We start from the raw sequence: 15,052 nt of genomic DNA, 5'->3' as shown, positions 1-15,052 counted from the left end.
GTAGACTTGGGAAGCACATAGAATGAAAGTCTCTCCTTTTGTAATGCCCCAATTTGCAGATACAAGAGCTCGGTATGGCACTGGACTAGCTTGGTTAGAGTCTTCCCATTGACGGATGAGATAACCAGTGGCTTCTCCTTGTTCACACCTAGGGACGCCTCTCACAAGAATCCTAGGTGCGTGCGTCTCCCAAATGCTGAAGGACGTACTGGACAAGTCAGAATAAAATGTCCAGGACATGCAGAATATAGGATATATATAGGATAATATCTGTTAGGATCAATCCGTCCTTCAGCATACAATCAAAACATATCTGAATGGCAGGAAACAATTTTCGTTGCATATTTTCATTCAAGTTTTAATCTTCTGTTAAGTATGATTTATTGGAACTTTTGTCAGTCAGTAACAGGCATCACACCCATGAAGGAAGTAACCGAAAGGGAACCTGACAGCAGAAATTGACCTTATAAACCACTACCAGTATGTTGTCAAGCAGCTGAACATCTTCCAGATGTTTTTTTTCATGACCCCATGTGGTGGCATCATCCAGAAAATGTACTTTAAAGTGAGATGTAAATCCCCCTTCGCTGTAATTGATAGTCCTGCATCAATCTCCATGATTTCTATCACAGAGGAGGAGGCTTTCAGAGCTCCCCACCTTTACTTCAGCATTGAACTCTCCTTCCTCTTGACTTTATGCAATCAATTTACAGCTCACTTCAAAGTTGATTTTCGGAATAATGTCACCACACAGGATTATGAAAGAAACAAAAACTAGATGGTGTTATGCTGCTTGACAATATTCTGGTAGAGGTTTATTTGGCTCATTACTAATGACAGGTTTCCTGTAAATGCGAACTGCCTACAATAGAGGTATACACTCACCGGCCACTTTATTAGGTACACCATGCTAGTAACGGGTTGGACCCCCTTTTGCCTTCAGAACTGCCTCAATTCTTCGTGGCATAGATTCAACAAGGTGCTGGAAGCATTCCTCAGAGATTTTGGTCCATATTGACGTGATGGCATCACACAGTTGCTGCAGATTTGTCGGCTGCACATCCATGATGTGAATCTCCCGTTCCACCACATCCCAAAGATGCTCTATTGGATTGAGATCTGGTGACTGTGGAGGCCATTTGAGTACAGTGAACTCATTGTCATGTTCAAGAAACCAGTCTGAGATGATTCCAGCTTTATGACATGGCGCATTATGCTGCTGAAAGCAGCCATCAGATGTTGGGTACATTGTGGTCATAAAGGGATGGACATGGTCAGCAACAATACTCAGATAGGCTGAGCGTTGCAACGATGCTCAATTAGTACCAAGGGGCCCAAAGAGTGCCAAGAAAATATTGCCCACACCATGACACCACCACCACCAGCCTGAACCGTTGATACAAGGCAGGATGGATCGATGCTTTCATGTTGTTGACACCAAATTATGACCCTACCATCCGAATATCGCAGCAGAAATCGAGACTCATCAGACCAGGCAACGTTTTTCCAATCTTCTACTGTCCAATTTCGATGAGCTTGTGCAAATTGTAGCCTCAGTTTCCTGTTCTTAGTTCAAAGCAGTGGCACCCGGTGTGGTCTTCTGCTGCTGTAGCCCATCTGCTTAAAGTTGGACGTACTGTGCGTTCAGAGATGCTCTTCTGCCTATCTTGGTTGTAACGGGTGTAACGGGTATTTGAGTCACTGTTGCCTTTCTATCAGCTCGAACCAGTCTGCCCATTCTCCTCTGACCTCTGGCATCAACAAGGCATTTCCGCCCACAGAACTGCCGCTCACTGGATGTTTTTTCTTTTTCGGACCATTCTCTGTAAACCCTATAGATGGTTGTGCGTGAAAATCCCAGTAGATCAGCAGTTTCTGAAATACTCAGACCAGCCCTTCTGGCACCAACAACCATGCCACGTTGTAAGGCACTCAAATCACCTTTCTTCCCTATACTGATGCTCGGTTTGAACTGCAGTAGATTGTCTTGACCATGTCTACATGCCTAAATGCACTGAGTTGCCGCTATGTGATTGGCTGATTAGAAATTAAGTGTTAACGAGCAGTTGGACAGGTGTACCTAATAAAGTGGCCGGTGAGTGTATATCATCTACTTATAGTTCTGCATCTAGAAATCTCTATCATTTTTATCATAATAATTATAATTAATAATTACTTTATGTATATATTGCAGATTACGCAGCTCTGCACTGTGCTTGCAAGACCAGTCCCTGTCCCCATGGGGCTCACAATCTATTCAGCCTACCAGTAAGTTTTTGGAGTGTGGGAGGAAACGGCAGGACCAGAGGAAACCCACACAAACACAGAGAGAACATACAAACTCTTTGCAAATGTTGACCGGCGCTGCAGGGCTGTAGTGCTAACCACTGAGCCACAGTGCTGCCCATCATCTCCCTATTATCTATCTCCTATAAAATTCTCCCATATTACAGATTGTTTTAACATACTAAAGGGAGCCTCTTACCTACTGTGACTGGTCATAAAATAGTTTTATTTTGGGGCCCCACTTTTAGTTTTGCCCAGTGCCCCACTTTGTCTAGAACTGGCCCTGGACATGATGCTATGTTGAACATTTAGATGCAATGTCTACCCCTTGTATGTTTCTGAGCACGTGAAATAACAGCACGTCTACATGGAGGCGTGGGGAGAGGTCCATGAAGAAATGCTGTGATCAGGTACATAGATGGGTAGCAGTAGCAAATGCAACTGGATAAGGGACCTTAGATTATATCACTTTGGACACATGACATTAAGGGCTGAATGCTGATAAGAATCATGAGACATGGGGAGGAGTAGAAGGGAGGGACTGACCGAGTAGGACAGTTGATTTTTGGGGATGTAAAGGAAACTATTTTTAGCTAAACGAAGGGTGTCCGATATTTAATAGGGACGTATGGGAACCTGTCACTAGCTGTATTTGTGAAAATGTGGTGAAAGGTTCCCTTTAAGATAACCCCAGAGTCACATTGCAGTTATTTTAGGACATAATTTTCCTTGCCAGGATTCATAAAAAGTTCTGTTTTGAATCACTTTCTTCTAGTTCAGTTCTTTTTTTTTAGTGGTGTTTGATTGGATTAATACTCATAAAGTTGTTTGTATTTGGCATAAAAATGGTACAATTGATCAAGGAGGTGAAGATACTCTGGGATTCTGGGGCCAGTGTGGGCGCTGCTGTTTAACAGGGAACAGGGGACTGCTTGCATCATATATAGCTATGATTCAAGGAATCCCGTACCTGGCAGTGTAGTCAACTGGTGACACGTCACATTCCGTGATCACAGCCCTGAAACTCGGATTTCAAGTAAATATCCGGTCATATAGTGCAGTGGAAAAATACACATTATTTGGGATTACATTAAGCATTTCATCAAGTTTTTGCTCATTTTGATAACAATAATAAGTAGTGATCTGGGAGAGTAATTCAACTGCCCTGATCAATAGTGGCCACAGCATCTAGTCAGAAAGGCGCTTTTGTATATGATGTGATCATATGCTACAATCCCATCGGCATAAAACTGACAGCTGCTGCAGTTTCGCACACGAGTTCACGTGACCGTGCTGTCACCTAACTCATTTAAGACCCTCCTCTTACGCCACTACTTTTCAGTGCGTGATTACGTCACTGCCGTACCCGCTCACGTTCTGCGATGAAGGCGATATAGAAAGCTAAGTGTTCGCCTATAACAATAAATAAGAGCGGCGCTCCTACGTGACAGTGCTGGCGAGGAGCAGCCTGGGGTTCGGGTTGGCACTAGTATAGCTTGCTCCGGACATCAGAGCTCACTAGGAAGGAGTGAGTTGCATAGGTCCCGAGCCGCCACTGGAACCGGAGAGGAGGAGGGGGATCGGGAGAACTGCCTTGGGGCACCGGTGAACATGGCGGCAGTGGAGCTGGAGTGGGTTCCGGAGACTCTGTACAACACGGCCATTTCCGCAGTGGTGGATAACTACAGCCGAGCCCGCAGAGACATCCGCAGCCTGCCTGAGAACATCCAGTTCGACGTGTACTACAAGGTGACAGCTAACAGTGATCTCTGTGACACGTCTGGGTGTGTGTATGTAGGCAAAGTGTACATACACTTGCGTATGCGTCGCGTGCGGATGCCCCCTTGCGTATGCGTCGCGTGCGGATGCCCCCTTGCGTATGCGTCGCGTGCGGATGCCCCCTTGCGTATGCGTCGCGTGCGGATGCCCCCTTGCGTATGCGTCGCGTGCGGATGCCCCCTTGCGTATGCGTCGCGTGCGGATGCCCCCTTGCGTATGCGTCGCGTGCGGATGCCCCCTTGCGTATGCGTCGCGTGCGGATGCCCCCTTGCGTATGCGTCGCGTGCGGATGCCCCCTTGCGTATGCGTCGCGTGCGGATGCCCCCTTGCGTATGCGTCGCGTGCGGATGCCCCCTTGCGTATGCGTCGCGTGCGGATGCCCCCTTGCGTATGCGTCGCGTGCGGATGCCCCCTTGCGTATGCGTCGCGTGCGGATGCCCCCTTGCGTATGCGTCGCGTGCGGATGCCCCCTTGCGTATGCGTCGCGTGCGGATGCCCCCTTGCGTATGCGTCGCGTGCGGATGCCCCCTTGCGTATGCGTCGCGTGCGGATGCCCCCTTGCGTATGCGTCGCGTGCGGATGCCCCCTTGCGTATGCGTCGCGTGCGGATGCCCCCTTGCGTATGCGTCGCGTGCGGATGCCCCCTTGCGTATGCGTCGCGTGCGGATGCCCCCTTGCGTATGCGTCGCGTGCGGATGCCCCCTTGCGTATGCGTCGCGTGCGGATGCCCCCTTGCGTATGCGTCGCGTGCGGATGCCCCCTTGCGTATGCGTCGCGTGCGGATGCCCCCTTGCGTATGCGTCGCGTGCGGATGCCCCCTTGCGTATGCGTCGCGTGCGGATGCCCCCTTGCGTATGCGTCGCGTGCGGATGCCCCCTTGCGTATGCGTCGCGTGCGGATGCCCCCTTGCGTATGCGCCGCGTGCGGATGCCCCCTTGCGTATGCGCCGCGTGCGGATGCCCCCTTGCGTATGCGCCGCGTGCGGATGCCCCCTTGCGTATGCGCCGCGTGCGGATGCCCCCTTGCGTATGCGCCGCGTGCGGATGCCCCCTTGCGTATGCGCCGCGTGCGGATGCCCCCTTGCGTATGCGCCGCGTGCGGATGCCCCCTTGCGTATGCGCCGCGTGCGGATGCCCCCTTGCGTATGCGCCGCGTGCGGATGCCCCCTTGCGTATGCGCCGCGTGCGGATGCCCCCTTGCGTATGCGCCGCGTGCGGATGCCCCCTTGCGTATGCGCCGCGTGCGGATGCCCCCTTGCGTATGCGCCGCGTGCGGATGCCCCCTTGCGTATGCGCCGCGTGCGGATGCCCCCTTGCGTATGCGCCGCGTGCGGATGCCCCCTTGCGTATGCGCCGCGTGCGGATGCCCCCTTGCGTATGCGCCGCGTGCGGATGCCCCCTTGCGTATGCGCCGCGTGCGGATGCCCCCTTGCGTATGCGCCGCGTGCGGATGCCCCCTTGCGTATGCGTCGCACTACTGTACCTTCTCAGTCGTCTTTGTGATCTTGCCTTGCCATTTTGGCTGGGGCCAAGTTTTGTTCAGCTGTTTGACTTCCAGGATGGTTTACATGTAACTTAGTAACACTCCCACTATGGATAACTTCACCTATTGAGTTGCAAGGGTATTCTGTGTAGGAGGTATACTTCCCATTGCTTGTCTTGACAAATGTGTCTCTGCTTCATGAATGTTATCTTGCTTATAGGATCTTGTAGATCTAACTGCCCAGAGACTACAACCCACAGCATAGCATGTAAGTTTAGACATTAGGAGCTGTATTCTCATAATCTATGGACAGCCATGGACTTGTGCTGAGCCTTTCTTTCTCTCGTTTAGTCTAATAATGTAGAATTGTCTGAAATGATAACCCCCTTTTGTGGTTCACAGGCAGGCCACTTGTCCGTACTGCTATATAAACTGAGCAAGCACAGGGTTTTATTTACTAAGGTGTAATATTCACTTAAAGGAAAACTGTCACCAGGAATTTACCTCCGGTAGCATCTGAAATGTCCTTTCTAGAATTCCTGCCTTTATTTGAAATATCACCTTTACCTTTAAAATTCTCCCTCAAAGTCAGGTAAGTATGATTGTTGTAGCCTCCTTTTCACAAAAGATACAGGGTTCTGAAGTGAATTGCCCCCTCGGAACACTAAACTTGACTTAATGTGATTAGAAAATCATGTAAGAAGAATAATATTTGACTGCCTTTAAGGAGATTTCACATAATAGAGGGAATTTAGATGGGGCATCTAATGTCCTACCTGAGGAGCTTAGTAGTTAAGTTGGGGACAACTTCCCTTCCCTTAAATGGTTTTGAAAAATGTGTATTTCTATTGTTCTCATCTTGTATGATATCTTATATTCAGTCATGGTATGTGAGGTGACTAAGTACTTACTGACATGTGACGTAATAGTATGTCACATGTTGGCTGCATCATCAAGGAGCCGGGAGGAGAAAAAGTTGGCACTCCCCACGTCTTTAAAAATAACGTCTTCCTCTATTCTTCACATCTTTAAAATGAAATGCATAACATGGAGAGGAAAATCGATGCATCATCAGCGTCTTTTCTTGCTGATCCTAGCGTTTCATCTTGCCTGATTCTTATGGCGTCCCTGCTTGGTTTTTAAGCCGGGGGACCAAAAGAATACTACTACGTAGCCAAGACACACCTACACCAATACATGATTGGTTAAAAACGGAAAGGGGGGCAGTGCATCCTGTTTGCACCGCCTCCTTCATACTGCAAGACGCTGTAGCGGAAACTATTCTTTTTTTTGTAGCCAATAGGATCCCTGCGCTGGCGGGGATTGGGGGTTCTTCTCTATGCTGTATATAGCATGGGAGTAGGCAGACGGACCTGAAAGGGAACTATTGTTTGTCCAATCTACTTCAGTTAACAGCAGAGGTCGGCGGATCATAGTAAAAGCTGGGAGAAGGAGAGCATGTTACTACGATTTCATCAGGTAATACCTATTTATTCAGATAGAGGGCAGACTCTACCTGAATAGATTTCTTAAAGCAGGCTAGTTAGTGAATATTTGGTTTAACGATATATTGCGATGTTAAAGTTCTTTGATATCACATTTATATATACATATATTATTTGGGCGATTATCTTGCATTTAGCCTAGAAGCAAGGGAATCAGATAAAAGGTCTAGTTATATAATGGATAAATTTAAATGGCCCGAACACCGCATCCAGGGAAATTCCTCTGAGGTATTCCTATGTAAAGTCATAGGATTTGGCACAGGATAGAACACATCTTTTATAGGAAAACCCTCATAGCTTCTGTTCGTACAATGCATTGTGCTTCTCTCCTTAACAATATTTTGTGTCTGTCAACTCCATAGGTGGCTGCAGGTGTATGGAGAGGGGTCATGGGCTGAGCCCTCTCCATACAAGGTGCGCATTTGCTGCATATTGCAGCAAACACCCACTGGCAACAGCTGCGATCGGTGCTGGCACCGATCACGGTAATTAAAGAGAACCCGTCATGCAAAATAACCCCCCTAAACTAAATATATTTTCATAAACTGCCATTAGAGAGCATTGCCTCTATCCCTTCATTGTCCCTCTACATGCCTGTAAACCTAAGCAATGAGGTCCTAAAGCTGTATGCAAATGACCTGTGAAATGTCCAATGAAGCATTAGCATATTTAAGCTGTCCACTCTATTCATGAGTGGGAGGCACAGCCACACCCCCAGTGCATGACTGACAGCCTGTATAATGATGTGAGGCTGTATAATGATGTGCTTCCTGGTGCTGGTGGCCACGCCCCCTGCAGCCTGTGTGTGCATGTGTGTGTGTGTTTTGGAGAGATACAACAGCTCCAGGCAGCCATGTTATAGCAGAACATGTCAGATTCATGTGTAGCTGATGTCTGTGTCCCTCACCTGTATATTAGGAGGATGCAGCATGTCAGCAGATGCAGCACAGATACCAGCATTACTTTACTATACATTACACACAGACATGAGCAGGGGGAGGAGAGGGGAGGGGTAACAGGGGTGACATCACTGCCTCTGACCATGTGACCAGCCTCATTTATATAATAATAGTTATTCCCGGGCGGTTAACCCTGTAACGGAAAATAGTGGCCAAAATCGATAATGCCACATTTTTGCCTTTGTGAAAGTCGTACAATCCAAGCCTATGAGAAAATGGTGCAAATGTGTTTTTTTTTTTTTTTTTTTTTTTTTTTTTTGCCATTATCGCTGCATTTGGAACATTTTCCACTTCCCACGGCACGAGATATAATATTAAATATTGTCACAATGCAGAGCAATTTGTTATGCAGAAAACACTCTCTCATACAGCTATTTACATGGAAAAATAAAAGTTATAGATTTTTGAAGGTGGGGAGTAAAAAATGGAAATGAAGAAAAAAACAAATGGCCTCCACGGATGTATGCAAATGAGCCTCAGGGGCTCCATAGGTATTAGTGAAGCCCAGAGCCCCTCAGGCTCATTTGCATACAGTCTTTCATCTTGGTGGTAGATGTCCTTTAAGCGGTTAAGCCATTGTGTACATACCAGTGTCTTTATTGCATTGATCCATTAAATTAAAATCCTTTTGTTTAGCAGTTTACAGATAATAAAATTACAGCATGAAATACCTCTCACCATATGCCAAATATATACACTCTGGATACACTTGGCATATGTGCCAGTAGGGCTTCCTTGTATATATGCTGAATGGTATATATTGATCCTAATGGTGTTCTGTGAATATAATCGGATGTTCGCATGTTTGTTGGGTCATTTCTACTTCTGGCTGTGTTTGAGACAGTTTGATAATTGCCAGAGAGAATGCTATTACCAAGGCTTAATGGGGTTCGTTATTGGACCTATTATCTGCTTTACTATCCTTCTGTAATTTATCACATTATTTTTGCCACTGTGCAAACTTGGATAACTCCGTCATGACTGAGAGGTGGTCATTTTTTTCAGACTGTAGTTGATCAAAGACTTGCCATATATACTTGCCAACTATTTTCAGCATAATGTTCATTGTGTTTCAGAGTGAAGTATCCTTTATTCATAGGTAAGTAACATTCAAAGATCTTTCATCATCAGTAACAAAAACCTACTATACGATTAAGGGTTTTTCATGGTGTACAGGAACAACCTTTTTGCATCTTTTTAATGGAACTTAAAAACTTCATCTACATCTTAAGCGAACCTGTCACCACACTAACCCAATCCCCCCCCTCCCACCACCACCACCACAAAGAGTACCTGCTTCTGTAATATGTGTGCCTCCTAGAATTATTTTTACCACTTTTTTAGGTTGCAGCATGACTTTGCAGTCAGTTTGCTCTGCTAACTTCATGAATTTGGCTTCCCAGCCCTCGCTACTAGATCTCTACATAGCCGGAGAATTACATTGCAATAAGGAGGCAGGGCTCGCTGCATCCTACAAAAGAATAAAAGATTACTTTTCATTCATGCTGCAACCTAGAAATATGCTAAAAATACCTCCAGAGGCTGTACATATTACAGAAGAAGGTAAGGTTTGGGGACATTGGGGAGTTTTAGTATGATGACAGTTACGTTATCTTTAGCTGTTGACAGATTCCAATAGAGTATGACCTTATTCTGAATCATTTCAGTAGTTTATAATAGTTTATTTTACATTAACTGGCTCCCTGCAGCGGGGGAGGGGAGACTGCAGCAGTATGTGTGTGATGAAGAAAGCATTTTTAAAATGAGTATAGCCTAGGCTATTGGAACCTGTCATCAACTATAAATCACACTTCTGGTGATAGGTGCGCTTGCCCCTCCCCCCCCCCCCCCCCATAAGTACTGCTGTCTAACTGACAGTAATGAGGAAAAAGACCACAACAGTATTTACACTGACCGCAACCATTACAGCCTATGTACCCTTATCACTTGGGAAAAAAAGTACATGTGTGGTCAGGTTACACCAAGGTGTTAGTAATTGTTAACCGTTATGTGCACCACAAATTAACTGTAGGTTTTGCTCTCCAGTCTATTACAGCACCACAATGTAGAATTTCATTGGTGTAAGCAATGATCGAGGTCTTCTAACCGTTTTATCGCCAAGGATTTATCTCGTGTAGCAACTCTCTGGCTCAGGATATATAAGCTATGTACTGGATTCCAAGAGCCATAACTTAGGATTCCAGCCACCAAGAATAGTACAGTTGTATCCTTGGTGGCGTGGATCTGGAGATATTCATGGTTAAAGTGAATTATATTTTGGGTGTGATCTAGATCTCCCAACTGTCACTTTAACAGTTAACATCTCTGGCTCCTTGGCACACAGTTCTCCTCTTACCCTGAGATTCTATGTGCCAAGAATCCAAAGTTATAGCCCTCCGAAGTGCATCCCCCACCAGCTTATTGGCCAAAAGGCCAAAGGAAGGAGGAGAGGGGTGCACAGAGGAGCTTCTCACAGATAAAGTAAATATTGACTTTGCAAAATTTTTAAAAGGCATAAGGGAACTAATATTTGTTAATAACCCTCTCCTACCCAGAACAATTAGAGCGTATTTGCGCTTTATCGTGTATTGAGTGATTGGACTGCAGTTAGGTCCAAAATTATGGCATGCTCCAGTTTTTGCGGTACGGATGTTCGACTCGCACATGTGTAGTAGGTAAACCACCATTCAAATGAATGCCCGTACTTCTTAGTAACGTTACGGCTACCACATGGGCAAAAAAATGATTGTTTGCAAGGGGTTTTTTTACTATCAGTTATAGAATAACTTTATACATGCTCATCTGTTAAATTTAGGAGTTTTAAAGCAAATTATTTTCTTTTTGGTGCAACTGCTTTTCGTCATCAAGTAAATTTTTTTTTTAAGCTTTTCTAATCAAAATTACATAAAGGTGTCTCTGTCAATAAACTCTCTAACCCCTTAAGGACGCAGGTTTTTTCTTCGCTCATTTCTCGCTCTCCACCTTCAAAAATCCATGACTTTTTCATTTTTCTGTGTACAGACCTGTGTGAGGGCTTATTTTACTTTCCTGTGATGTTATTTATTGTAACATGCCGTGTACTGGGAAGCAGGAAAAAAATTCCAAATGTGGAAAAATCTTTTATTCTGCGATCCAAACAACACCTCAACTTTAATCTTTGATTTGGTATGATCGCGGTGATACCAAATTTATACAGGTTTTATTGCGTTTTAATACATTTAAAAAAAAAAATAAACTAATTTATAAGAAAAAGGAAAAAAAAAATTGCCATTTCTGACGCTAAAAACTTTTTCATATTTTGGTGTACGGAGCGTGAATGTGAGGTGTAATTTTTTTTGGAAATGAGCCGACATTTTCATTGCTACCATTTGAGGGCTGTTCGACATTTTGATCACTTTTCTTTTCTTTTGTCATGTAAAATTTGCAGATTCGGACATTTGGGCGCCATTTCCTGTCTCGGAGGACACCGCCAGTAATAACCATTTTGATAGATGGGGCATTTCGGGACGTGGCGATACCTAATGTGTTTGTGAATTTTACTCTTTATTATATTTTATATCAGTTCTAGCGAAAGGGGGGTGATTAGAATTTTTAATATATATATATATATATATATATATATATATATATATATATATTTTTAAACTTTTTCTTTATTTTTGACTATTTCTTAGACCCTCTAGGGTACATTAACCCTAGGTGGTCAGATCGTTCCTACCATATACTGCAATACTACTGTATCGCAGTATATGGAGTTTTTGCATGTCATTCATTACAAGCCACTGCAGAAACCATTCAACCTCGGGATGACGTTCGGGGGAGCGACGATTGGAGGAAGAATGGAGGCGCCATGCTTTCAGTGCCGGTGGCGGCAAAGAAGAGGTTAACACCCACGATCAGTGCGAGCACTGACCGCGGATGTTAGCGAAGGGTCCTCGTTGCAATATGCATTAAAGCCCATCTCTGTATGAAGAGGGCTCAGTCCGTAAGCCCTCTTCATACACCCTTCATAGCTCTGCGGCGGATATATCCGTCGCAGAGCGTGAATGGGTTAAAGGACATCTACCATCAGGATTGTAAACCAAGCACACTGTCTTTCTGGTGTGTGTCTCCTCTAGCAGGATCTGCTTTTCTCTTAGCTTCTTATGCACCAGCTTTTTAAATTATGCAAATGAGCCTGAGTGGCTCTGGGCTTCATGGGTGTTAATGGGGCTGGAGCCCCTCACTCATTTGCATACATTTTAAAGCCTTTTTTTTTTCTTAAAAACAAGAGCATGGGATGCATAGCGAAGAGTGGTTCCTGTCAGAGGAATGTGAGTGTGCTTGGTTTGCAATTTTTGATCCTTGTGGTAGATGTCCTTTAATGCAACTTTGAATGTGCCCGTTTTCAGAAAATGGGTTTGTTTTCTGAAATGGTTTGTTGGGATTTAGTGCAAATTCATTATGCTGGAATTCAACCTTATTTGTACATATAAAAATTTTAATTGCTCTGGCCAATAACACAACAAAATTCCCAGAAACACCTGGTGAAGCCTCTTGTATGTTGCAGTCGGTGGTGACCACATTAAAATGTACTGTCTAGGGGAACACCAATGCACTGCTAGTGCTATTGACTTTACTAATGGCTCTGGCCCTGCTTTAATTTTCAGTTTGTTCATAGAATTATGATGGAACTGTTCTGGGAAATGCCTATTTAGCCCCTTCCCGCCGCAGCCCTTTTAGTTTTTGCGTTTTCATTTTTCACTCCCCACATTCAAAAATCTGTAACTTTTTTATTTTTCCATGTACAGAGCTGTGTGATGGCTTATTTTCTGCGTAACAAATTACACTTCAAAATGGTGGTATTTAATATTCCATGCCGTGTACTGGGAAGCGAGAAAAATTCCAAATGCAGTGAAATTGGTAAAAAAAAGCATTTGTGCCGTATTCTTGTGGGCTTGGATTTTACGTATTTCATTGTGCGCCCCAAATGACATGTCTACTTTATTCTTCGGGTCGGTACGATTACGGGGATACCAAATTTGTATAGGTTTTATAATGTTTTCATACATTTACAAAAATTAAAACCTCCTGTACAAAAATATTTTGGGGGGATTTTGCCATCTTCTGGCGCTAATAACTTTTTCATACTTTGGTGTGTGGAGCTGTGGGTGGTGCCGTTTTTTGTGGGTTTTGATGACGTTTACAATGTTATCATTTTCAGGACTGTATGACCTTTTGATCACTTTTTATAGAATTTTTATTTATTTATTTTTAAATGGCAAAGTGCCATTTTTGACTTTGGGCGCGATTTTCCGTTACGGGGTTAAACACAGTGAAAAACCGTTATCATATTTTGATCGGGCATTTTTGGACACGGCCTAATGTGTTCATGATTTTTACTGTTTATTTATATCAGTTCTAGGGAAAAGGGGGTGATTTGAATTTTTAGGGTTTTTTTAATTATAATTTTTAAACTTTTTTTTTTTTTTTTTTTTTATTTTTCTTTTTACTGTTTTTCAGACTCCCTAGGGTACTTTAACCCTAGGGTGTCTGTATTATCCTATACTGATATAAAATATAATAAATACTACAGTATGGCAGTATATGGGGATTTTACTACTCATACATTACAATGTGCTGATAGCACATTGTAATGAATGGGTTAACCCAAAGTAGCTTCGGGTCTTCGTGAGACCCAAAGCTACCATGGCGACGGATCGCCGCTCCCCGATGACATCACGGGGAGCGACGATCCTTAGAAAGATGGTGGCGCCCACGCAGGAAACCGCCTGCGATCAGTGCCGGCACCAATTGCGGGTGTTGCCGGTAAGCAATATGCAGCATAGACTTACTGGCTATGGAGAGGGCTCGGCCCGCGAGCCCTCTCCATGCACCGGGACCCGACAAGTGACGTACTATTACGTCACATGTCGGTAAGGGGTTAAGCTTCTTGCACACAAACATAGGGAGGAGTGCTGCTGGGCCGGTATCACGGCCAAAGATGGAGCATTCGCTATCTTTTTTCTGGATACTGTGAGATGCACGCCTTTGGCAGTCGTATGCTAGCTGCCGTACATACAGCTAGGCTACGGCCATCATATACGGATGTGTGTGGGGGACTTTAGTTTGTTGTGTAGAAAATTACCTGTTCTGTATTCCATATGGAGTATTACTTCATTTAGAATATTTAAATAGCACCTTTTCCCTTTAATGTCTGTGTGCACTGCTGAAAACCCGTTTTTATTTATAAAAAAAAATATATATTCTTCTAGAATGTCACACAAATTGTTGCTTTTTTCACTGCAGTGTCTGAATGTGAAAATTGCATAGGATATAAAGCAGAAGGAGAATGTCCTGCATGAACCTTGCTGTACAATGTTGCATTGTTATCATTATATATTGTCCTTTACAAGAGAACTTTCTGGATAGTTGTCCGATCTGTCCGCTCTCATAACTAGTAGGTGCTGGAAAGCATGAACAAAAGACACTAAACACAATGTGCTAGACAGTGCCCCATGTGAAGGTGATGGGGACACACAGGGACAAATTTCACAGAATTAATTGGCACTATGTAAAAACTGTTGTCCTGCTGCAGTGGGAGAAAAATCATTTGCAGTCAGTCCATAGCTTTAAGGAGGTTGTATTTTATATTAACAAATTTCATGGAAATCTGCCCGCAGAATCAAGCATGATAAATAAGGGACACCTATTCATGGATCCTAGGTACCTTGATAATCTTATATTTATTATCCATGGCCTCCTTCTGTCTAAAATCTAAAGTTCATTTTAGAAGGAAGGAGGCCATTGATACCAAATATAAGATTACCACAATTGTGTTGCCCGGGTCTGTGAGTATGTGCCCCTTTATTCTTATTTTGATGGTAGATTTCCTACTGACCTCATTACAAAGTTCCTTTTTAAGTTTGTTCATGTTATTTGTCATTTTCTTCACTGGGAAATCTGGTAAGGAAAAATGTAAATTATGTTTAAAAGTATAAAGAAAACTTTAGTGAGCTGCCTTATAACGTAGTCTTGTCATGTCTAGTGCACACATAGATG

At 44.1% G+C, this 15,052-nt stretch overlaps 1 protein-coding gene across 1 annotated transcript in view; it reads left to right on the top strand.

Moving 5' to 3' along the window:
- The first annotated feature begins 3,608 nt into the window (after positions 1 to 3,608).
- Positions 3,609 to 15,052, top strand: part of APPBP2 (amyloid beta precursor protein binding protein 2) — a 51,149-nt gene continuing 39,705 nt past the window's right edge. The window contains exon 1 of the mRNA XM_072136422.1: positions 3,609 to 4,035. Within this exon, the coding sequence (XP_071992523.1) occupies positions 3,898 to 4,035 (138 nt within the window). The 5' untranslated portion in view covers positions 3,609 to 3,897. The remainder of the gene's footprint in view (positions 4,036 to 15,052) is intronic.

Source organism: Engystomops pustulosus, chromosome 2 (assembly GCF_040894005.1).
Source record: "Engystomops pustulosus chromosome 2, aEngPut4.maternal, whole genome shotgun sequence".
NCBI classification, from domain to species: domain Eukaryota; kingdom Metazoa; phylum Chordata; class Amphibia; order Anura; family Leptodactylidae; genus Engystomops; species Engystomops pustulosus.
The sequence above is the reverse complement of the archived record's forward strand: the minus strand, read 5'-3'. Positions and strand labels throughout refer to the sequence as shown.